Genomic DNA, 23,964 nt, shown 5'->3' on the forward strand with positions numbered 1-23,964 from the left:
GCTCACATATGAGGAAAGCAACGGCCGAAATGCACGTGTTAATGTTTGAGATAAGTTTATTTGCACAACATATGACAATTTTCAAGATGTACATAACAAACATATGGCAATTTTTAAGATGTACATAACAACATGAAAGCACACAGTTGAAACACATGTTGATGCTCGAGATTGTTTATTTGCACAACATATGACAATTTTCAAGATGTACAAAACAACATGAAAGTACACATGTTGATGCTCAAGACCGTTTATTTGCACAACATATGGTTTTCAAGATATACAGAACAACATGAAAGCATACAACTGAAGCACACATACTGACGCTCGAGACTGTTATTTGCACAACATGTGATAGTTTTCAAGATGTACATAACAACACAAGACTGTTTTCTATCTGCACAATACGGAAGATTAAGATCAAATCTTTTATCAAGCCAAAAACAATTAAATAAGATCTAACTTATTAAGTCATGTTATAGTAATTAAATAATTCAATTCAATAGATATATACTAATACATCACATCAAACATATACATGAGTCTAAAAAGAGAATTACTAGACTTTAACTTTATTCAAAACTTGTACAAAAAGAACAAAAAAAAAAGGCCAAGATGAAATATAGGAGGATAGGGTCACCGCCAAGCCGAATCCTGTACGGCTCCACTACCACTTCGTCACTTATATTAACCCTCCTCCTCATTTTAATGGCGACTCGTTTTTCTCTATCTCGTTCAGCTCATTTTTGCTTAAGACCCACTTCTTCTTTTTCCCCTTCATCTACCAAAAACCTACTTCAGTGCCGTGCTTGTCCCCTTTGGTCCTCCTCTTTCTCTCTCTGTCTTCACACTTTCCGCAAGTCAACTTCTCCCGGTAATCGCCCTCGCAAATCCATCACCGTCCGATCATTTTCTCCGTCGTCGGCATCCATTTCCGATCATCCTTCTAAAATGTCGATGGCTTCCGATGACAATCCTTTGTTGAAGGACTTCGATTTCCCACCGTTCGATGTAATCGAAGCCAAGCACGTCCGTCCTGGAATTCGTGCCTTGCTTAAGAAAATAGTATGTTTCGATTTCTCTTATATACTTGGAAATAACGTAGGGTTTAGTAGCGTGGCGCGTTAATTTTGTGATTTGAGTGTAGGATGAGGAATTGAGCGCTTTGGAGAAGACTGTTGAGCCTACCTGGCCGAAGCTGGTGGAGCCGTTGGAGAAGATCATTGATAGATTGACGGTTGTTTGGGGTGCGGTGAATCATCTCAAGTCCGTCAAAGATAATCCCGAACTTCGTTCCGCTCTTGAAGAAGTTCAGGTTCGTAATCTTGGGGCCTTTTTGCATCACAATTTTAATTTTCTTGAAGAATAATATAATCCTGAATCCCTTTTGGAGAATGATATAGTTTTCTTGAAGAATCTTTGCTTGAAGCCATACTGTGTATTTTGGCAAAAATCTCTAATTTCTTTTGCTCTCAGAGTGTAAAGATGTCGTCTCTTTCGTTCAATCAACACAACGTGGTTCTTTTCCTTTTCCATGTTCTTGAATTTCTCGGTACAATTTGTTTTGAGTTTTTTTTACATCAACTCTATACCACAAGGGAGTAATTTATTAGTCTCATCTCTCTGTAGATTCAATTTTTAATTTGTATTATGGCTTTTGTATTGTCCCTCTGGTTCCAACTTCCATCAAAGAAAAGCAGAAGAAGAGTTTGAACCAATCAGAGTTGTTTGCTGGATAGATAATGATATCTTCTGTTTGACTACACACTTTTTTCAAGATTCAATCTAATATACATCCTTTTATACACCTTTAAGTTTGAGGCTTGATATGTGTCTTATTGCAAGATTCCTTGCTCTTTTCTCCTTATCCTCAGATACACTACTACTTTCATTTGGCTTGCATCATTGATACTATTTACTTCTCGTGCAGCCAGAAAAAGTTGCTTTTCAGCTTAAATTGGGTCAGAGTAAGCCAATCTATAATGCATTCAAAGCCATCCGAGAGTCACCTGAGTGGGACTCTTTGAATGATGCTCGTAAACGAATAGTTGAATGTAAGTTCATGAACTTATTTTTCCTTTAATCTTTTCGAATTTGGGAGGCAAGGTGTCTTTAAGCATGAAAATCTATTTAATTCCTGTTGCAGTCTGTCTAGGACTGTAGTTTTAGTTTTTCTTTTCCTAATGCATCAGGTCCCCTCTGTCAATTTTTTTTGGTAGTTGTGCAGAATCGTTATTGTTTATCCAGTGAAGCTGAGAACTGTATATTAATAAAATTGCACGTACAGTAATTTCTTTGCAACTTCCATGAAGAGTGCCATTTGAGTGAAAATTTGTGTTCATTTTCATTTACATGGGTCAAAATTTGCTGTAGCAGTGCTTGTTGGTCACATGATTCCATTAAAAATTCAACTGTTGTTTCCCAACCTACCCCACTCACCCTCTCCAAAAAAAAAGAAACAGAAAGAAAGAAAAAGAGAAATCAAAGAAGATCCCAAATTCCTGAACTTAAAAAAAAGGAAACATATTTTTAATGTTTTAACTTTCTTTTGAGGTCTTTCCAGTGCATTGCCTGCAATTAAATGGTCATCTCACACTCTGCTTCTTGCTCGTGCAGCGCAAATAAAGGAGGCTGTACTAAGTGGTATCGCTCTTGAGGATGATAAAAGAGAGCAATTTAACAAGATTGAACAGGTGTGCTCTGGTTTCTTGTTGAACATAGTCTTCTCATTGTTCTATACCCATCAAATGTTTCTTCTTAAATGCACTCTTAACAGGTGGAAAATTTGATGGACTGGTATTTTTTTTTTTTTTTTGATAACCGAGAAATCCGTCTGTGACCCGCCCTTTGAACCAATCACAGCCTTGTAAACTCGGTGGATAATGGGCCCGCCCCTCTACCCTTCTCCACATAAATACCGGGCTTCGCTTTGCATGGTGTGGGGCTTGAACCTGTGACCTAAGCCACAAATCCTCCACCTTTTGCCACTTGAGCTAGGTGTATGTTTGTTTGAAGTTATTTTACTTATACACCTGTCTGATTTATGTTTTGGCTGTTTTTCCATTTTCTCTGAAAATATTTTGACAGATTTTTACTTTGTTTTGGGTGGTTGGAGGCTTTGCATCCGAAGTGTTTGTTTATTCAAATCGCTAGATGATTATGTTGGAACTAAAAGTAACTGAGAATATTCCTGTTCAATTTTTACAGATTTTATCCTCATAGTAATATTTTAACTTATTGCAAACAGTTGGACCATTACTGCACAGCTGAAACTGTATTTTAAGTCACTATCTTGCATTTGACCTTAACTTCATTTTGCAGGATTTAGCAAAGCTATCTCAGAAATTTGAGGAAAATGTTCTAGATTCCACCAAGAAGTTTGAAAAATTAATAACAGATAAGAAGGATATTGAGGGATTGCCTGCCACATCTCTTGGTTTGGCTGCACAGACAGCAGTGTCTAAGGTAACACGGAAGCTCTCTTTGTGGATGTTTGACAACTGAATTAACTTTGGTTACCTTATCTCTTATGCGTTCTCCTTTACTGCCTGTGTCTAATAACAGGGGCACGAAAATGCTACTGCAGAAGACGGGCCATGGATCATCACATTGGATGCGCCAAGTTATATGTCTGTGATGCAACATGCAAAGAATAGAACTCTAAGAGAAGAGGTGTACCGTGCTTATATAAACCGTGCTTCTAGTGGAGACCTTGATAACACTGAGATAATTAACCAAATTTTAAAGCTTAGATTGGAAAAGGCTAAGCTCCTTGGATATAATAACTATGCTGAGGTATACATTTTTAAAAAAAAAAACTCACAATACCATCTATGTTGTTTAAATGTCTTTTTTCTTTTTGAAAATTAAAATGGTTTTACGGATACAGGTAAGCATGGCGATGAAAATGGCCACTGTTGAAAAAGCTGAAGAGCTTTTAGAAAAGCTTCGCAGTGCTTCTTGGGATCCTGCAGTTAAAGGTAGGGCCTATAAAAGCATCTCAATGGTATTTGAGATGGAAACTATACAGTCTTTTTTATGAGCTTTTATGTTTTTGATCTACTTTTTACTTCATCAATTCCGAGTTCCTTTTTTAGTTTTTATTTTCTAGATATGAGGTAAAATAGACGAATCCTGATAGATGATAAAATCTTTAAAAAAAGGTTGTCTTTTCTTTTTGTTTATTTATTTTGAAAACAAGATACTACTAACCACCTTATTTTTTGTGCTTTGTGATATGAATTGCTTTTCTTTTTTCTCTTCTCCCCTTGATGCAAACAAAATAACTGGTTGACCTCTCTTAGCTGGCAATGTTTTGTGTTTACAAGCTTTTCCCTTGATCTATGTAGATTTGGAAGACCTGAAAGATTTCTGTAAAAGTCAAGGTTCTCCAGAAGCTGATGATCTGAACCATTGGGATATTACTTTCTGGAGTGAGAGGCTTCGTGAATCTAAGTATGAGCTAAACGAGGTGGGCCGTCTCTCTATTTCTCCCCCCTTTATTTTTGTGTTCAAGAAAAAATGCACCTTGGGTCTATCTTAAACCAAAAGTTAGCTTGAGGATTTTCCCAAGACCATAAAAGCAGACAACAACTCTTTTCGTCAACCAATGTGAGATACTTGACAGTGTTGATTGGAAACAGTAAACAATGTGCATGAGGATGTGCAGATGTGATTTTTTCTTGTACATTTTTTGAAATGCCTTCTTCTGATGTCTGTTTATCTTCTGATAGTTGACGAGTATTGTAGAAGCTTTATGCTCTTCCTAATCATCCTTTCTTAAACCAAACTTTATAACGAATTGAGTTGAAAAAATGACAAGCAATGTACCCTTACTTATAGTTTGAGACCATTACTATCTTGCTAAGTAGAATATATTTTAGCTTCATTATGGTGTTTCTTTACACACGTGTATCATTGTTCATTTTAGCTACAATTATTTTAGTACTTGCTTTAGTAATATCAACACAAGTCCCTTCTCTTTCTCGTTTGACCAGTAAGTAACAAGTCCCTTCTTTTATTTTTGTCAATAGACCACTCTGCCTCTGGCATTCAATAAATGCTCTACATTGTAGAACTTCCTTTTGATGCTTGTGTTTGTACGGCTCTGAGTTCACATGCTGCTTATTTGCAGGAAGAACTACGCCCATACTTTTCGTTGCCTAGAGTTATGGATGGTCTTTTTAACCTTGTAAAGATGCTGTTTGATATCAATGTTGAGCCCGTTGATGGATTAGCTCCAGTAAGACTTAGTTCACTTGCCTTTCCTTTTAGGCTTTTACCTTTGTTCCTCCTGCTCCTGTATGCAGTGGCAAATAATGTTGTGCACCAATGTGTGTGATTTCTAGGTTTGGAACAATGATGTCCGGTTTTACCGCGTGAATGATTCCTCTGGAAGTCCTATTGCCTACTTTTATTTTGATCCATACTCTCGTCCATCTGAGAAACGTGGAGGTGCTTGGATGGATGAAGTTGTTAGCCGAAGCCGTGTATTATCACGAGATGGTTCCAATGCTAGATTGCCTGTTGCGCACATGGTTTGTAATCAGATGCCACCAGTTGGGGATAAACCCAGCCTAATGACATTCCGTGAGGTAAGCATGTGTTTTGACTCTTAGTGCCTTCAATAAGCTATTGTGCTGCATGGTATGACAGCTTTGGCTTAATCTCCTACTTGTTAGGCTTTGCATTCAGAGTGGGTTTTTAAGTAATTTTCTTTTGGGTGGATATGGGCGGTGGTGTGAGGGACATGAGCAAATGTTTTAGCAGATATTTTAACTAATTGTAGGTTTAGGAATATTTCTAACATAATGTAAATGATTATGTCAATGTTGGGTATTACTGTGTAAACACAGTATCTTCTATTCCTCTCTTTCCTTATTATCTGTGGGGAAACATCTGATGGCCGGGTTTTCTCTTTCTTCTTTTATATAAAAACCCCAGGTTACAGTGCTTCTTCTCTCGAATCCTTTTGTTCAAGGTCTCAACAGACAGAAAATTTTATGTACTCTTGACTTCTTCATTAGCTTGTTTCTGAGATACATGATGCTTTAGATCATTTGCAGGGTTGTATCTATAGTTCATGAAAATTTATGGCAATATAGTACCAAACATTTACTTTTACACAAGTAAAGTTACCATCAGACGTGTTTTTGGTATTGAATACGTTCTGCTTTTGTAGGTTGAGACTGTCTTCCATGAATTTGGACACGCCCTTCAGCATATGCTAACTAAGCAGGATGAGGGTTTGGTTGCTGGCATAAGGGGTGTAGAGTGGGATGCTGTGGAATTGCCATCACAATTCATGGAAAATTGGTGCTATCACAGGTACAGTGATGTCCTTGTAATGATACTTGATCCATTTAGTTTTGGTTGAAAACCAAGTAAGGTCTCCACTTATGTTTCCAAAACAAAAAAGGTGGACAAAATACTTTTTCAAAATAGCTATTTTCAGAGGGCCCCTGCCTGTTATGCGTGCCTAGGTCACTTTCAAGCTTAAGAAAAGAAAGGAACAAATTGATGAACTCTTAGAACATTATCAAAAGGATTCTTCTAAAACCAAACAAAACAAAACATCACCGTTTTATCAAATCTTGTTTCATATGTTTTTTATGTTGTCTGTCGCTTCTAAGATGTCTCCATGCCAACATTCTCTCTCAATAAGTTACTTTTCAATGCAATTAATTTTTATTGTACTGAGTTTATATATGTTTGATTTTGTTTAGTTTCTCATAAATTGTACGCTTCACTTCAAAGGAGCCTGCGCGTCACTTTTCGCTTCAAGTCACACAGACCTTGTCAGATTTTGCGCTTTTCACTTTTAAAAATACTGCAATAGTGATATGGTTGAAGAAATCCATGTTTCTTTTCCTTTGAATCAGTTAGCTGTTGATTACTCATTTTATTGATGAGCTGCTCTGCAGGGATACTCTGATGGGTATTGCTAAGCATCATGAAACTGGAGAGACACTCCCAGAAGGCATATACAAGAAGCTCCTTGCCGCTAAGACTTTCCGTGCTGGTACCTTAAGTCTTCGGCAGGTGAGAACTGCCCCACTTTTCTCTTTTCGGGTCCTCTCTTACTTTGTTTTTCCAATAATAACTGTTTGATTGATCTTCCTTTCAACCATTATTGTATTAGCCAACAATATATATTCCAAAGTTTTCATGCTCTATTTCTTTATATAAAATAATTCATGTCTATGATCGGAGTCCTTAGTTTCCCCTAAAACTCTTGGTGGGAGACATTAGTCTCTCCATAACATGCAGGTTCAAGACCTCCATGGGCCACCCAAAAAAAAAGTCTCTCCATAACATGCATTTAATGTAATACTATTTTGCTGGTTCATTTCTAATATTCTTTTGGTGTATTAAAGTTAATATACATATGTTTTCCCTTTCTATGTCGACTTTGAAATTGGAAGGGGAGAAAAACAAGATTTGAATGCACACTTTCTAAATCTGGTCTTCAAGTCTAGTTAATCAATCAAGTTGTGTCAATAGTAAGTGCTCCAAAAGTATGTAAAACAGTAGCTGCCACTAAAGGGATGCTCTCTGTCGTTTTGATTCATGCACCAGTTCCTGCATCTACCTGAATTGTCTTTGTTGGTTAGTTTCCTTTGCATTCTTTGATTGTGTTTCTAGAACTCTAAATTGCTCCCTGGGAGTTGTGTATTATTCTGTAGATCTTTTCTTCTCTTTATTTATGGTTAAGGTATTTTATTTAAAATTGTCATCATTAACGATGTTAGTGTCATGACTTCATAATACTATTGAAATGCTTACCAGTGGCCATAAACTTTCTTTGTAGTTGAGATTTGCAACTGTTGATCTTGAGTTACATGCAAAATATGTTCCGGGTGGTTCGGAATCAATCTATTGTGTTGACCGACGAGTCTCTAAGAAAACCCAAGTGCTTCCTCCACTCCCAGACGATAAGTTCCTTGCCAGTTTCAGTCACATTTTTGCTGGTGGATATGCTGCTGGATACTACAGTTACAAGGTGCTTCTCCCCTCTATTTTTGGTTCTTAGCTCCTATATATATTTCTAGTTAGTTGTATTTCCTGTGAGGGTTGGGTATAAATATTGTGGGGTTAAAGTGGAGAAGTTATATCTTTTTAGATCTATCGCTGCCTCTGAAATTTAGCTTTCACTTTTGTAATTTAAGAATGAACGGTTCTTTTGTCAATCTTGTTGGTAATAATTAACTTTTTACTGCTTAATCTTAAAATTCCTTGCCGTTTAGATAGCATATGCTTATATTGACCAAACTGTTAGGCCAGTACTGAAACTGTTGCTTTTATCCTAAGTTGCTCAGACTCTCCAAAAATGTTGCCGCACCCGTGTCGGATCCTCCAAAATTGCACTACTTTTGAAGGATCCACCACACATCTGATGACATTTTTTAGGAGTCCGAGCAACATAGCTTGTATCTGCCTTTTGCTCAGCAACATATATCTCCCTTATATTGACATGGTACTGGTAATAGGTTTTCGATGGATTTTCTATTATCATCTATTCCTGTTAACTACATTCTTTATATAGTATTTCCGGCTTTAAGAAATAACTTTTTGGATTTAGATGGTCTACTAATTAGACTGTTGAAATCTCCTTTCTTTCTAGTGGTTTTATATCTTCTTCTATATAAAAAAAATGAATTTTGGGAAGACTTGTTGTTTTAGAACTCAAGGCATGCTTTAACCACCTCTCAAGTAAAAGTATTTTCCAATTTGTGCAGTGGGCAGAGGTTTTGTCTGCAGATGCTTTCTCTGCTTTTGAAGATGTTGGACTAGAGAATGAGAAGGTAAAGTTTAGGACTTTTATTTCCGTAATCTTTAGTCATATTTTTCACCATTCAACTAATAGTGGCTTTAAATTTGAGTAGGCTGTAAAAGAAACAGGCCAGAGATTCAGGGAGACTGTTCTTGCTCTTGGAGGTGGAAAGGCTCCACTGGAGGTAGGGGGATTATAACCATGCCCAATGTCTTCTAATGTTTGCTCATTTTTTCAAGTGGATCACTTTAATTCAGCTTTGGCCATTATTAGCAGTTCTGTTTAACTGTGTTTTAATTTGCCAAGACTGATGATTTTTGGATGCATATTCAGGTTTTCGTGCAATTTAGAGGACGGGAACCTTCTCCAGAACCGCTGCTTAGGCATAATGGCCTACTTACCTCTTCTGCATGAGATTGCTCTAGAACCTTCTGCAATGTTAGTGCGCCCCATTTTAAAGGCCATTAGAGACATTTGCATGCCTTGAGGTTTTTAGGAGACTGGTGCAACTGTAATTGTTTTCAGGTTATTATAAATAATTTACTTTAGAACAAAGCATTGCTACTGATTTACAGGTTATAAATGGATTTCTCATTTCTCGTCTCTGTTGCACATCCCTTCATGCCATTTTGATCATCATATGACATATATAGTAAGTGCACCATGCTAGTTGAAGGGGTTTGTTTGCTTAATTACCGTGAAATCACAATGGTAATGTTCTCTTCCAAGATAATTTTGCTGTATTGTTTCATTGTGGTGCTCTTGGTTTTTTCCCGCATTATTGTTTAAGTTGAATGGCATCAACAGTTGGACCAAATGCTTGGGCAATTCTGTACAAGTTTACTTTGGGGGTCGTTTGGTTGCTAGTTAGAGTTGCATAGGTATTAGTGATGTTGAAATAGCACGTCCAAAACTGATTTAACTGAGGTATCATAATTATTTTATTCGTGTCAGGAGTACTTGTTTTCGTTAGCAGAAAAAAAAAGAGAGGAGAGATTCTTCAATGCCCGTTAACTTCTCCACCCGAATGGGGTTGCCATATAATGGTAAAAGAAATAATTATGATTTATTTTTGTTGGCAAGTACAATAAATGCTTGTTTTGCAGGCAATTGATTTAGTCAAGTTCTCTGAATGTATTTTACTGTGCCACTGAAAACCCCTTTAATTAGAAATAAAAAAATGTCCACTGTGCAAACTGCTGTTGGGGTTACTATAGTCGTATTGACATACACCAACTATGCCTCAACCACATTCGGATTGGAGTAGTACCAATATATAGTCTCATTGGCATACTTCATCAAATTTGTATTCATTCTTGTTCCAGAAAAAAAAAAGAAGTAATCCACCTATTAGGTATCTTTGATCAGGTGTTATCAAAGGTGAGAAGCACAAAAAAGCTAAGGTTTGTTGGGGCTTTAAGTACAAATAAAGTGTGTGCTTTAATGAAGGAAGGCAAAAATGGAGAGAAAAAATACAAATATATATGTGTGAAGTCCAAGATTAATAATTTTATGCCTGACTAAACAAATATATGGACAAAGAAATTGATTTTTGGTTTACGATAAAGTGAAATATCAGTCTTCAAGATCTCAATAGCAAGGGAAAGCATGCCTCACTTTGGTGCTAAAGCACACCTTTGACAACACTGCTTCCTGTTCTCTGGCATGTATGATAAAATCTGCTCTACTAAATGAACAATTAATGAGATTTAACTTAAAAGGAATTTGAGGAGTAATTTGCAAAAATTTCTCCAGGAACTTCTCTAAGAAATCTGTTATCTATTGCAATCAGTTTAAATCCGTTCCTCCGAAGCATTTACCTTGGTTGTGGAGGGGCTGGGTTTGAGAGGAGACAGGATGGCTCTGTTTGAGATTTAATAGGTGGAAGGACAATGGACCTTTCTATAGAGAAACGATTTGATCCTCCAAAGCTGTCTAGGGACTTCAAGTATTCTGATGCATTGTTTTCTATTATCAATGCATCCTCGAGCTCTCTTACAATATCCGCCATGCATGGTCTGTAAGTCGAGTATGTCTCCGTGCATGCCAAAGCCACCTCTACCACTCTCCACAATGCCTCACCATGATACCCCCCCTTGATAGTGGGATCCACAATTTCTTCAACTCTTGAGCTTCTTATTAGAGGTTTCGCCTGTATTTCAAAGTGGATACTTGCTTGTGATCAGATGTAAACATGCAAATCAAAAGAGTATATATAGTTAAGCACTCAACATCAGTTTATCATCTGAGTAGCTGTGAATTATCACGTAAGTCGTAGTAACAACAGAAGTTCTTTCTGTGTTTAAAAAAAAGAAGAAAAAGAAGCTCTTTCAGTCTTTTCATGGCACTGTAGTTTGCTGCAAATAAATTATGGGAAGAGACTCTGTGGTTCTGAGGATTCAGTAATAGTAGCAATTTGTATCTGGATAATTTCAGTTAAAGAAATAGCATGCTAAGTTGGGCCATACCCATTCAACCAAGCTCCACTCATTTCTTGGCTTGTTTATGTTGAGAGGCTCTCGACCTGTGAGGATTTCCAGTAGGACAACTCCAAAGCTGAAGACATCACTTTTTGCTGACAGACGTTGGGTCGAGTAGTACCTATGCAGAAAGAATTCATGAAAAGGACACGAGCTTGATTTCCCCAAAGATTTTTGAACCAGTTGTGCTATAGTGAATTATAACGAAAATAAAGTCAATAAATATACTAATAGAATCTCCTGCGGATGATTCAAATAATAATCACTTCGCGTAATCCATATTAAGGTAGCAGAGCTGTCCATTAGGCTGTGCTTTAGAAACTTATCTCCTGTCCTAATTTCATAATGACGACACAATCTAGAAGAGATAATACTTACTCTGGATCCAAGTACCCAGCTGTCCCCCTTACTTCTAAAGAAGTACCACTATCACCTTCTTGAGATGCATATTTTGAAAATCCAAAATCAGCAACCTTGGCACACATGCTCTGATCCAAGAGTATGTTACTTGACTTGACATCCCTATGGATCAGACAACGGTCCGAGAATGTGTGAAGGTGCAGCAAACCTGAAGAAGATTAAAAGGAAATAACATAATGAAAACGGCAAACTTTGGTATTTGCTGTTTACAAATGTGCCTTGATAATAAGTAATAGGGAATGATTGATTGTTAAACTCTTAGATTCATATTATGCCTTCAATCTTTGTCTCTCAGGTAAACACGTTCTCTTTTTATTTACGCATGCTTAAGTCCATAGATATGGCTTATTTCATTGAAGAGTTGCATGAATAGCAGAGTTTTGTGTTACTTGCCTCTCGCTGCTCCTAACGCAATGGAAAGTCTGGCTGGCCAGTCTAGAATCTTCCTTTTTGCTGCTGCTCCTAAATAGGATGAGGGAACAAGCAAGAAATTAGTGCTGGTTCTTATGATAAAAGTGATAGACATGAATTTGTTTATGTATGCAGTACCATATAACCGATCCTGTAGGGAGCTGTTTGACATAAATGGATAAACCAGAATCTGCTGTTCATTCTCGCAGCAGTAGCCAAGAAGAGGGACCAGGTTCTCATGCGTGATAGCTGACAGAAGGTTCAGCTGAAATACAAATTACAGCAGTGGTTAATTTGCAGGCTGTGTTATTTGTTATGCATGTGTTAACTATATATGCATGGATAAGATGCATTATTATAAAGATGGCTCCTGAAGAGCTAAGACATTTCAGAGGCAACACTGCTCGCCGGAAGTAATTATGAAGAGAACATCACGGATCTGTGAGAAAGTATTAATTTTGTGGAGCGTATCATTAGTTTATTCCCTATGTGAAATAGCAATAGAAAATAGAAGATTCATTGCTCACTCCATGTGCTGATGCTTTTCTCACATTTTAGGTAACATCTTTGTGTTGGTTTGATGCAAATAAGGAAGTTGGGAGGAAATTGGTCTACAAATACTCTAGATTGTTACCTCATTATTGAATTCTCGAATTCCCTGAGTCGAAGTGGCTGACCTGACCTTTACAGCCACTTCTACACCATCAGGTAAGGTACCACGGTAAACGGATCCAAAGCCACCTTCACCTATCAAAGTTTTGTAGTTCTGAGTAATAGCTTCTATATATTCCAGTTTGAAGTTCCTGGAGGATATTGATTTCATCATGGTAGTATCCGTGCTTGGTACTGAATATACTGCATCTGCATTTGAAATTTTTTTTTGAGCATATTGCTTCATTGAGTATAAGTACCAAATGTTAAAGGATATTAACTCTGTTTCAAATTTCTTGAGTTCCTGTCAAAAAAGCTTCTTTGCAACAGATGATATAGTTACAGTTTCTGCTTTTTTTAATCATGAAAGTTTTATGATTTATGCTTGTTGAGTCCAATCTTAAGCTATTGCAAGCAACAAGAAAAGATTCTTAAATTATCATGATATATTATCATGCAATATGCGTGCAGGATTATTTCTAGTGTGCTGAGAGTGTACTTACTCCTTGTGATCGAGTAATTTCTCATAAGAAATTTTGGCCCTGCCATTACTCGTCTTTTGAAGAGGCAGACCACAGAGATAACAATTGCAAGGATCACCATGAGAGCTGTACCTACAGCTGCTCCTATCACAAGTTTATGTGTTGAACTTGAGTTTTGTTTAACATTAGCCATCCCTTTGCTGAAATGTAAAAAAGGAAAACAAATTAGGCTTATTTCTCTTTCTTTGTCAGCTCCCTGCTCCTGATATCCCATTGCTTTCCCCCACCCCCGGAGAAAAAGTGGACAGCGTAAAATCATAGAAATTGTTTTTTTTTTTTTCTGAAGACAGGGCAGTGGTCTCATACTCTGTTGTAATATTAGATTCTTTGATGCTTCTAGAAAGCTTGTTGCTGATATGAATGCTTCTGCTTAAGTATCTGGAGGGACAAGGAAACAAAGATATTAGTGTCACATCATACTTTTTTATAGTAACATATGAAGCATGAAGGAAGCTTGCTAGTAAAACTTTTTGTACAGCTTTGGTATTTTTTTCAGAGGTTAATCCTCTGTATGATATTATTTAACTTCTTCACATTTTGCAATTATTTTATGTGGAAACCAACATAGGAGATTTACCTTGTAGGGTATGTGAGGGATGATGTAAAGAGTGAATTTGTGCCACTAGAGCCATTATTGCTGATATTCCTGTCTTGGCAAATAACTTGATTGTTTAGTAAAACTACACCAGATTGTAAATTTGTTTTAATAGAAAATGAACAGGTGAAATATTAGTGTTGATGACAAAGGCTTGGACATACAGTTTTCTCAGGTGCATCAGTTTTTGGATGCTAGGAGGGCTAGGTCCACTAAGGCCACCTGAGGAGAGATCTCTGTGGTAGGGAATAAGAGAAAAAGGATTAAATGACCAGAAGTGTAATCCGTCTATCTCAAACGTGCTTACTATGCTACGGATAAATGAGGTTGAAAAAATGGTAAGACATATTATTTGATAATTTTCAGAAAACTAAACTGCTTTGAGTATTTGATAGAGAGGGAATAACTTACATCTGAGTGATGACTGAAGTACCATTAACTCGATCACAAGTTAGACCTGGCCATGGAAGGGGAAGACAAGGGTCTCCTGACCAACTCTTCCATATTTCATTGTTTTTTTGCAATAATTCCTTCTTGACATTCGCCATTATGTCAACTGAAACATATAGAGAGATAATAAATGCACTTCTCTGTAATGCTTTTCTACTATGGCATCTTAAATTCTGCTACTATGCATATTCTTGAGTAAAATTACCTTCTTCCATGGCTGTTTCTTTAACCCAAGGAAGAGTCTTTAAAATCTCATAACCATTACAAATGGGTCCCAATTGGGATAGATTTGAGGCCTTGATCATCGTCAGGTTGACAAACCTATTTGCTCTGAAATTCAGAACTACATCCAGGTATCTGGAACCACTAGCCAGTATATCAACCTTGAGTCTCTTTTCGTTGTTAATGTATATACAGAACACCCTTTCTCCAGCTTGAACTGAGTCATTGGGCTCTAGAAAGTACAGGAAGAGAGAGTAAGTATAATATCCTGTGTCAAGGTCTTCATGCAAGAAGTCCAATCTCTCTGGATGGGTGAGGGCTGTTCGTAATACGAATGCAGGAGGTAATAAACTGTGTTTTCTTGCAATGACCTGCTTAATAATGGATGGCTGCGTTCGAGTAACTTGTGATTCTAGATTTGAGGCTGGTCTCCAAATTCTATCATACTGGTCATATGGGTACCTGAGTTGACAAGTCTTCACATTATCACTTCATGATACTTGATTTGTTACCATGAAAGAATATACTGTATTGCCAATCCAAAATATAATTCTGTGATAGGATGAAAGAATACCTGATTTCCGCAACCTTGTTTCCAGCATCTACTCTATGTACAAGTTTGAGTATTTCTGAAGGCTCCCTTTTCAGATAATCTGAATTTATCGGTCTGAGTTCAACCTTAGAAATGTAAGGATTCCCCTTCTTTTTCAATAGGCAGAAGTTGGTATAGCTTCTAACAGCTCTAAAAATTCCCTCAACCTTAAGTTCATCAGATGACTTTACTGTGGCTATTGGTGTGACACCAATCAAAACAACAAAATAACTGCGTGGGAGAGTCTTCTCTTGTTTGACAGAAAGAAATGTACCTCTTACTAGATAGTCATGATCTTTCCTGGTTGGCAAGCTGTAACACCACTTATGACCAATGTCTGAGCTAAAAGATCGAGCTCGTTCATAGTGTGCACTCTTGTACACTGGCCTTGATATGCAACTCTGATTTTCAGGGAACCAAGTTCCATCTGAAATCCAACTTAAGTTTGTACGTGGCTCTGTAAAGTTTGCAGCAGCACAGCACTGTATACTTAGAAATCCTGCTCGAAACCACATTGGAACTTCAGTTAGATTTAAGTAATCTAATTATGTGACATATCTAGAGTTATGATGAGGTTGTTTGCCATCAGCTTAAACATCATATTACATATATATGCTACGAATAGCTGGTTAGTGCTTGCCGTTGAAATGATTTGTATGTGTTTTGTAAGACAGGTAAGCTTATTTTACCCGATCTAATTATGCTCTTTTTTTCAGTTTTTAGTCAATACGATCTACTTATGCAGTGTAAGTAGGTTTATAGGTCTGAGTTTTGCAGCACTTTGTGGAGCAATCAAACACAGCTTTATATGATAGTTTGAGGCAATTTTTTCTTTCAGAGTCTTTATGTGGTGATTATTTAGGAATCCCTCGTTAGGGTTCTTGAGGGAATTCAACAACATTATAGAGATCAATTACAGGATGATGATGATCAATATCATTCACAATAGAGGAAAGAGCAACTATCTTATTGATATCAAAGCAATTGGTAACTTTTATATACTTGTCAAACTAAAAAAAAAATACATCTAACATGATTTATGTAGACCAACCTTCTTGTGCAAAGGTAGAATGTAAAAACAGGACCAGGCAGATGATACCACAGTTGACCAACCTTGTGTTCCAGCAATTCACCACTTCCATCATCCTATTCTCATGGAAGAAAATTTCTCCATCAAGTCATCCAACTCAAAACCTGACTATGCCTATCTCATTAAACTTTGGTTATCTACAGAATCCAATTTCCAACTCATAATTTTTTGTAATTAAAAAATTAAAAAGCGAAAAAAAGGTAGCAGGGAACAAGATAGGTTTTGCAGATACCAGCAAACTGGATGTTGTTATGACTTATGACTTCCAATGGTTTCTATTCTTGAAGCATTTCTATGTAAAAACTAAACTAAAAATTAGTAACGTCACTTATTTTACATTGTTTATGAGATTATATGATTAAACTAATAGTAATCGTCTTTGTCATGGTAATGGTGGGACAATAATTAGTTTAATGATACAACTCAAATTGCAATTATAATAATACTAATAGGGCGGAACAAAACAACCATTCGTCAATCATCTTCTCTAATTCGTCTCTCCTTTTGTCTGTTATCTACGGCGAAACCTCAAGGAAATGAGCCTTCACTTATTAAACTCTCTTTCTTTATTCATATTATACAAGTCAAGAAAGTTACCTTTTGGTGCTCTCAATCAGATGATTGAAGCTAAATTTTCAACATGGACAACAATTGCCTCTATTAAGTTTGTAGTTTTACTGTTTATTTTATTCTGAGGTGAAAAGGATATATTATACGTTGTAAACACAACTAATCAATTACCAATTAACCACACACACTCCCATCCACTTTGAAGGGGAAGCGGGGAATCTTTATAACTTAACTGTGTTTTCTTCATCACACACACTCACATCATATTGATCTGTAGGGGTGTATAACTAGTATAAGTTATATATTCCGTTAGTGTAAATGATTTTTACATCATCAGATCATTCAAAGGAATGCACTCAAAAGACAAAAGGAGCAAATATAGTACCAGAAATTACAAATTGATGCTTAATCTTTAATCAAGCCACTACTTTCTAAAACAATGTTCCCCCTTCTATGTATCTTTCTTTAATTGATTTATAGAACTCTCTCTTCAAACTATAAAATTAATGAATCTATTAGTAAGTCGAATTAGCAACTATACATGAATTTTCACTCTCTAGTTATCACTTAGACATGCGTACGGGAAGGTGATAGGTATCACGTGGAAGTTGCAAAGTTTTTTACTAGAAGCTAAACAGCAAATCAACTGAAATTTTCAGTCACTCATAACTCTCAATACGATTCTAGTCCTTGTTTCATCACCCATAGTCACATTCCTTATCCCCAACACCTTAGACTTCCGAAACAATTTCACCACTTCCTCCACCTCTCTGCCGCCGCACTCTTCCACAGCCACTACACACGCGCCACCAAGTCTCACCGTTCTCTCCATTTCCGCTACGTATCTATCCGGAAACAATGCCCGATCCAAATACGCACTAAACCCGAGATCAAACGCATTATCAAAAAAAGGCAGACTATGCGGATCCGCACGTCTGACAAGCGGCGGCGAATCCACGACCTCCACACCAGTAATGTCGTGAAGGCCCATTTCTTTTAGGGCCATTACAGCCTGACCTGCCCCAGCAGATATCACAAGAGCCCGTGAATGTTTAGTAAACAGCTTCTTGTCCTGAAGAGTCTGGAATTGGGATTTGAAAGAAACAACTGTTTGGATCCAGGCGGTTGTGGACCATACACGACGGTTGTGTTTCTTAATGGAGGTGTAACTCCGGTGAGCAAAATCGCAGGTGGATTTGGGGAAACGGTGGTGGGGCTTAGGTTTGGTGATATTGGGATTAACACAGGTTTCAGGTGTTCGGATGAAAAGCACGAAAAGGATAAATGTGGCTGCAATGATGGAGGCTAAAGATAATCTGTTGAGGAATTGTTGAACGTATCTATCCATTGTTGTTGTTGTTCTGCATACATGTGGATCTCAATGGGCGTTGATGAAGGAGACTAATCAAACGTTGCCGTTTTACAAAGATGAAAAATATTAGTACCATTTCTGTTCAACTTAGGTGCCACATTTGCGTACAAATTTTAAGACTAAATCACAATAATTAATAATTTAAAAATTATTTAGACTCTTGAAATATAAATATGTCAAGGTAAATTGATCCTCCTTCCATTTCTATTTATATCATTATATATGTCATCATTTTAGATTTTACTTTCTTAAGAAACTAGGTAAGTTTACTATTTTACCTTTATTTAATGTTTTTTTAAAGTCAAGTTTTTAATAAAATGAGCATAAATGTATTTATTTTAATTAATTAAAGTATAACTTACATAAATCTCATAGTGTAAGACTTAAATTATATCATATCCCTATTCTTTTCTATTTTATAAAATTCCCTAAAATATCAGTCATTCGGATACATAATTGGTTGTCCGGATACATTAATGTTGCCCTACAATAAGTGTCAATCTGTTGCACTAAAGCAGGAAATAAATCTGAAAATTTAATTAAATCTCATAAATTACGCTTACGTTTCTTTTTAATATCAATTGGACAGGTTTAATATATGTATCAATGTGCTTCATATTTATTGTATCAGATACGTAGCTGCAAGATCTTCACATTTTGCCTCAAACTAAACAAACTTTTGATAATAACATTTTTGTATCACCATTTATGAATTTGATACATACTTGTATGGCACTTTAATATATCATATCTATAAGTTAACAAGTATCATATGCATTGTTGTGTGCCAAGATTGCTATTATGTAGTTATGACACGCTGTTATGTATCAATTTGTTAATCGCTTTATTGGATATCTATAATAGAAAAAGTCATTATCGACGGATTCAGATACAAATTTTTTAACCACACATATTTTGCTATGAAAATAGTGAAGTTTATGTATCACACATATGATTTGGTAGTGTGTACGGATACACATCTTTCTAAATTTAAATAAGGTAGAAGATACATAGTCACACCTAGATACATGATAAAGATACATTAATTAAGAAACAAAATTAACTTAATACAATAAAAATCTAGTTAGTGTATCCCAAACTATAGTCGTAAGATAATTTGAACACGATACATTATACATGATGAAATTGTAATATATCATAATGTTGAAACGAAAGCATTATACATTAATTTAACAACTGGATACATTAAAAATTTGAACCCACATATATCAGAAAGAGATGAACAAGAAAAAATTGGAAAAAAAAAAATCAACAATCTCAACATTCATTGTAGAAGACGAATTTACTTCCACTTTTTTCTACATTCACTTCAAAACTTCAAAAGACGAATGCACATCCTTCTTCTCCTTCCCCTTCTCCTTCCCCTTCTCCTTCTCAACATTCACTATTGTATCCATTTTTCACTGCTAACAATGACGTCACCCTTGAATCTCGATTCGAAGTCCTTACCAGAGCCCACCAATAGATCATTTTCTTCAAAGATTGTTAATCCTAGATCATTTTCTTCTAAGCTAGCACACCACATAGCATATGCAACTCTTCTACCCTTTTTTGGAGGGACTTTTCCACATTAACTTTAAAAGATGAAGTTTCATACTTCTTCGACTTCGTTTTCTAAATGTTGTGATTCGCCATTGTTAATGGATCCTACAACCTTTTGGATTTATTTTCAGTCCAACCATCATCGTCGAAATCATAATGATTTGATTAGATCTATTTTCATGAAAGTTTTCATCATCAAAATCAAATACACAAGATACCACACTAAAAAGAGGGAGCATAATTCATATGTATCAGAAAATTGTAAATGAAAAAGTTAATTTTTTAAAAAAAACGACATCTGAAGAACTGGAATAAAAAAATTGATGAAGAAATAGTTCAACCTCTTTAGGAACTTGAAATCGAAGAACTTGAGAGAGAATACATTTGAAATTAAAAAATTGAGTGATTGATGTAATTGTTGATATATGGGAGTGATTTTAGGCGTAAAATAGGAACAAAATCGTTGGATTGGAAGGGATGTGAGTAATGTATCCGGAAAAGAAGAGAAAAAGAGTAAAAGAGGAATTTTTGAAATATTTTAAAATGGTAGGAAATTTTAGAAAATATGAAAAGAAATATTGTGTAGTTAGGTAATTTATCCTTAATTAAATTGACCAAACATGAATCAATAATTTAGTTTTCCTATATTGGTCAAATTTATATTTTCAAGGCTAATAACTTTCAAAAATAACATAATTTATTTATGTATTGAATTTGTGAAACAATTAGTACGTAAGGACATTCATTTTTAATTAAGACAATAGAACGGAGGGAATACTTAAGGAAGATCAAATTGCTAGTACTTAAGGGGATAACATATTATATTTTCAAGGCTAATACCATCTTTTTAATTAAGATTTTAGAAAGATCAAATTGCCAAAGCAGTTACAGACTATTTTGAGTATGGACCGATGACATCCGTTAAATACATAAAATTCTTATTGTGGAAATTAGAATCTGGACAAATGTCCAATTTCTTTTGCGTTTTGTTAATTCTGGCAAATTAAAATATAAATTCATATCATAATATTTGTCTGTACAGCATAATAATCGTATATTCCAGGCATAACTATTGGTCGGTTTAAGATATATGCTTAATAATTAACATTCTTGACTTTTTTAAAACTATATATGCATCTCTTGACTTTTTTAAAACTATATATGCATCTCGTCACTATTCTTCCTTTTGTCAATTGATTATTTAATAAAGGGAAAAAGGACAAATATGTCCCCGAACTATCGTAAATGGTACGCGTATACCCTTTGTTATACTATTAGGATATCAGTGTCCCTACCGTTCAAATTGTGAAGCGTTTATACCCTTTATATTAACAGATGTCAACCGACCCGATAATTAATAAATTTCTAGCCAAAAATTAAAAAACCCATCCGATTAATTAAAAATCCACCCAAATAAAAAATATCCACACTCAAATTACAAAGAGATTTCACTGTAATTTCCTGTTGCCTTCTCATACTTGAACGTTGCTCTTTGCCGGAAAATAATTCCAACAGCCCAACCCAAATGCCTACACGCTGATTTCCATGTCGCTACTCCTGGCAGTTGAAAACTCCATCCATATGTAACATTTCACAACTTCAAACTCGCGAAACCTAGTCGTTGATCCCTGCAATCCGACTTTGAATAATTTGTTGGCTCCTCATAGATCTCAAAACAAAAGACGCTCTCTTGAACCATCAAGAATGAATTTCACAATGTCCCAACATGAATCGACAACACAAATAAAGAACAAATCAAAGAAGAGAAACAAATTGAACAACCCAAAAGGCCTGAAATGAAGAAAAATAATTCATTTTTTCCAGAATATTTACTTTTAATGATGTGTAAATTGAAGCAATCAATGGAAGTTTACAAAGAAGTAACCTATGGTTCTTAGATGGGATTTCTCAAATGGCTTACCACAGAGAACACAAGTTCTCATATGGTTCACCATAGAGAACAGAAGTTCTCAGATGGTTCACCAGAGAGAACAAAAGTTCTCAGATGGTTTACCAGAGAGAAAAAATCGATAGATCTTAAATGGGTTACCAGAGAGAACACAAGTTAAACCATCCAAATAAGAGATTCGTAAAGAACAACTGAAAAGGTAGCGAAGACTGAAACTAAATCTACAGAACACAGGAACAAACAACTATTACAACCACCAAGATTGTCGTGTTCTTTACCAGCGGCGATGGGCATGTCAATGGCTACCATGATTAACCAGAACTGAATGTAATCGCTCATAATGTGCTAACAAGGTGCAAGTTGGAGAAGATTAGGACGACAACGGCTAAGCTCCTACCGGAGAACTATTGCTGGACGGAAAAATATTAATTTGTGGAAGAATTGAGGGTTTAAGTTATGTGGGTCTTGGGAGGGTTAGATTATCGGTAGATGGGTAGGTTTTATTAATTTGTGGGTAAAAATTAAATTGATTTTGGATACACCATTTAGATAATGACACATGGCCCTCTGTTTGTTACAAGGGTAAATACAACCCAAAAGATTGACGGTAAAGGTATGAATAACCTTAAAGTATAACAGAGGGTATTGACATATCATTTATAATAATTCGGAGGTATATTTATCATTTTTCCCTTTAATAAAAGGCCTAATCTATTGGTGACCCCTTAAAGTTGGCACAAAGTTTCAATTAGACACCTCAACTGGATGATGTTTATCTTAGACATCTCATGTAGGGTATCGTTGTGTCATTTTGACACTTTTTTTTCAATCAACAAAAATATATGAGGTGTGTGTGTTACACTCGCAAATGACGTGTAAAGTGATAAGTTAAACGATGACATTTGTCATTTGTGTCAAAAACAATTCTTAATAATTTTGAGTAAAAATAAAATGTAACCAATGAATCAATGACATATGGATTTTTGCCCAAATAAAATTTTTTTAAAATTAAGCCAATAAATTCCCACCCCACACCCACAGTCTTCTTCTCCAAACACCCCAGTCCATTTGCAGAAATACCCCACCTCCATTTTCCAGAAATATATGCACACACCCCTTTCTCCCCCCACCCCCACCCCACCCATTTTGCAGAAATATTTGCACACACCCCGTTCTCCCCAACCCCTCCCCCCCAAAGGCGATTTTCTTCTCCAAATACTTGCAAAAACATATGAGAAACATGCCAACCTACACACTGCTCTTTATTAGTGTCTTTTTTAAATATCTTTTTGTTTCTTTTTTACCCTAATTAGCAGATTCACAAAAGAAAAAAAAATTACTTCTATGTAAATATCCAATCCTTTTGGGAAAGAATCTCATGAATTAATTTACTAAGTAAATCTGAAATGGGTGTATTTCTAAATTTCTTAAACAATTTCCATCATTTTTCAATTGTTTACAGTAACTATTTTGATTCACCATAGTTGGATGTTTAAGTTTCAGAAATGGTGGATGAAAATGAGAAAGAAGAAGAAAAAAAAAGGTCAACTAAATAGGTTTTTTCACGTGCGGTCAATGAATGTATTACACTCACTAAGCCATATAAGCAAAAAGTGTCAAAATGACACAACAATTCCCTACATGAGGTGTCTAATATGAACACTGCCCAGTTAAGGTGTCTAAGTGAAACTTTGTACCAACTTCAAGGGGCTATCGATGGGTTAGGTCTTAATAAAACCAAAGTCTATCCGTTTGTTTACCTTGTCAACAATTTCATTCGTTTATCATTTAAGATTGTGGTAAAGTGTGGTAACTTTTTTTTTTTATTTCTAGTCAGAAATTTTGAGTTCCAATTTTCTTGAATATGAAATCGTTTTTGCTAGAAAGCATTTTGATTGATGGATTTTCTGACATGAATTTAAAGTTTTAATTATGCTCCAATATAAATAATGAACCCTAAATAATGAGGGGGGGAGTTGTTTGGGTTAGAGAACCAAAGATTGAGAGACAATTTTTTTTGGCATATGCTTGTAATTGTGGAATAGATGCGCTTACGCAATGAATTTTTTCTAGTAACTAAATAGTACTTTATTTATGAATGTGAGATTAGGCCATGAATAATTTTTTTTTAAAAAAAATAACTGATTCATATATGTTGTTATATCAAATTAACTGGGAGTACATAATTATGGGTGTGTTTGGTATGAGAGTTTTTTAACTTTCTCATGTTTGGTTTAGAATCGACTCTCTGCAATAAAAAATAAGGGATATGCCTTAGGCTCCAATTTTATTTTATTTTTGGGGCGGGGGGGGGGGGGGGGGGG

At 35.8% G+C, this 23,964-nt stretch overlaps 3 protein-coding genes across 3 annotated transcripts; 1 reads left to right on the plus strand and 2 right to left on the minus strand.

The window, feature by feature from the left end:
* Nucleotides 1-589: 589 nt before the first annotated feature.
* Nucleotides 590-9,376, plus strand: LOC125846342 (probable cytosolic oligopeptidase A). The gene is made up of 16 exons (XM_049525738.1): nt 590-1,065; nt 1,148-1,315; nt 1,931-2,054; nt 2,617-2,693; nt 3,322-3,465; nt 3,565-3,795; nt 3,890-3,980; nt 4,350-4,471; nt 5,135-5,242; nt 5,349-5,594; nt 6,182-6,327; nt 6,924-7,041; nt 7,811-8,002; nt 8,739-8,804; nt 8,886-8,957; nt 9,107-9,376. Exons 1-16 carry the CDS (start codon nt 616-618, stop codon nt 9,185-9,187), a joined length of 2,436 nt encoding a protein of 811 aa, XP_049381695.1. The 5' UTR covers nt 590-615; the 3' UTR covers nt 9,188-9,376.
* A 937-nt stretch (nt 9,377-10,313) lies between these two features.
* On the minus strand, nt 10,314-16,450 carry LOC125846403 (nodulation receptor kinase-like). Its single transcript, XM_049525811.1, has 14 exons — nt 16,188-16,450; nt 15,119-15,635; nt 14,528-15,006; nt 14,284-14,428; nt 14,037-14,108; nt 13,855-13,923; nt 13,584-13,655; nt 13,239-13,417; nt 12,719-12,945; nt 12,223-12,349; nt 12,067-12,135; nt 11,632-11,821; nt 11,242-11,374; nt 10,314-10,925 (listed from the first exon to the last, which is right to left on the minus strand). Exons 1-14 carry the CDS (start codon nt 16,279-16,281, stop codon nt 10,590-10,592), a joined length of 2,709 nt encoding a protein of 902 aa, XP_049381768.1. The 5' UTR covers nt 16,282-16,450; the 3' UTR covers nt 10,314-10,589.
* A 979-nt stretch (nt 16,451-17,429) lies between these two features.
* On the minus strand, nt 17,430-18,211 carry LOC125846386 (uncharacterized). The gene has a single exon (XM_049525792.1). The coding sequence runs from the start codon at nt 18,142-18,144 to the stop codon at nt 17,452-17,454; it is 693 nt and encodes a 230-aa protein (XP_049381749.1). The 5' UTR covers nt 18,145-18,211; the 3' UTR covers nt 17,430-17,451.
* Nucleotides 18,212-23,964: the final 5,753 nt, after the last annotated feature.

Source organism: Solanum stenotomum, chromosome 12 (genome assembly GCF_019186545.1).
Source record: "Solanum stenotomum isolate F172 chromosome 12, ASM1918654v1, whole genome shotgun sequence".
Taxonomy (NCBI): Eukaryota; Viridiplantae; Streptophyta; class Magnoliopsida; order Solanales; family Solanaceae; genus Solanum; species Solanum stenotomum.

Coding starts and splice junctions, on each gene's coding strand:
- LOC125846342 (XM_049525738.1), top strand. CDS start 616: ATGAAATATAGGAGGATAGGGTCACCGCCAAGCCGAATCCTGTACGGC. Junction 6,328..6,923: donor GAAAATTGGTGCTATCACAG/GTACAGTGATGT, acceptor GCTGCTCTGCAG/GGATACTCTGATGGGTATTG. Junction 7,042..7,810: donor GTACCTTAAGTCTTCGGCAG/GTGAGAACTGCC, acceptor CTTTCTTTGTAG/TTGAGATTTGCAACTGTTGA.
- LOC125846403 (XM_049525811.1), bottom strand. CDS start 16,281: ATGATGGAAGTGGTGAATTGCTGGAACACAAGGTTGGTCAACTGTGGT. Junction 15,636..16,187: donor TTCTACCTTTGCACAAGAAG/GTTGGTCTACAT, acceptor GGTTTCGAGCAG/GATTTCTAAGTATACAGTGC. Junction 11,822..12,066: donor TGCGTTAGGAGCAGCGAGAG/GCAAGTAACACA, acceptor AATCTTCTTCAG/GTTTGCTGCACCTTCACACA.
- LOC125846386 (XM_049525792.1), bottom strand. CDS start 18,144: ATGGATAGATACGTTCAACAATTCCTCAACAGATTATCTTTAGCCTCC.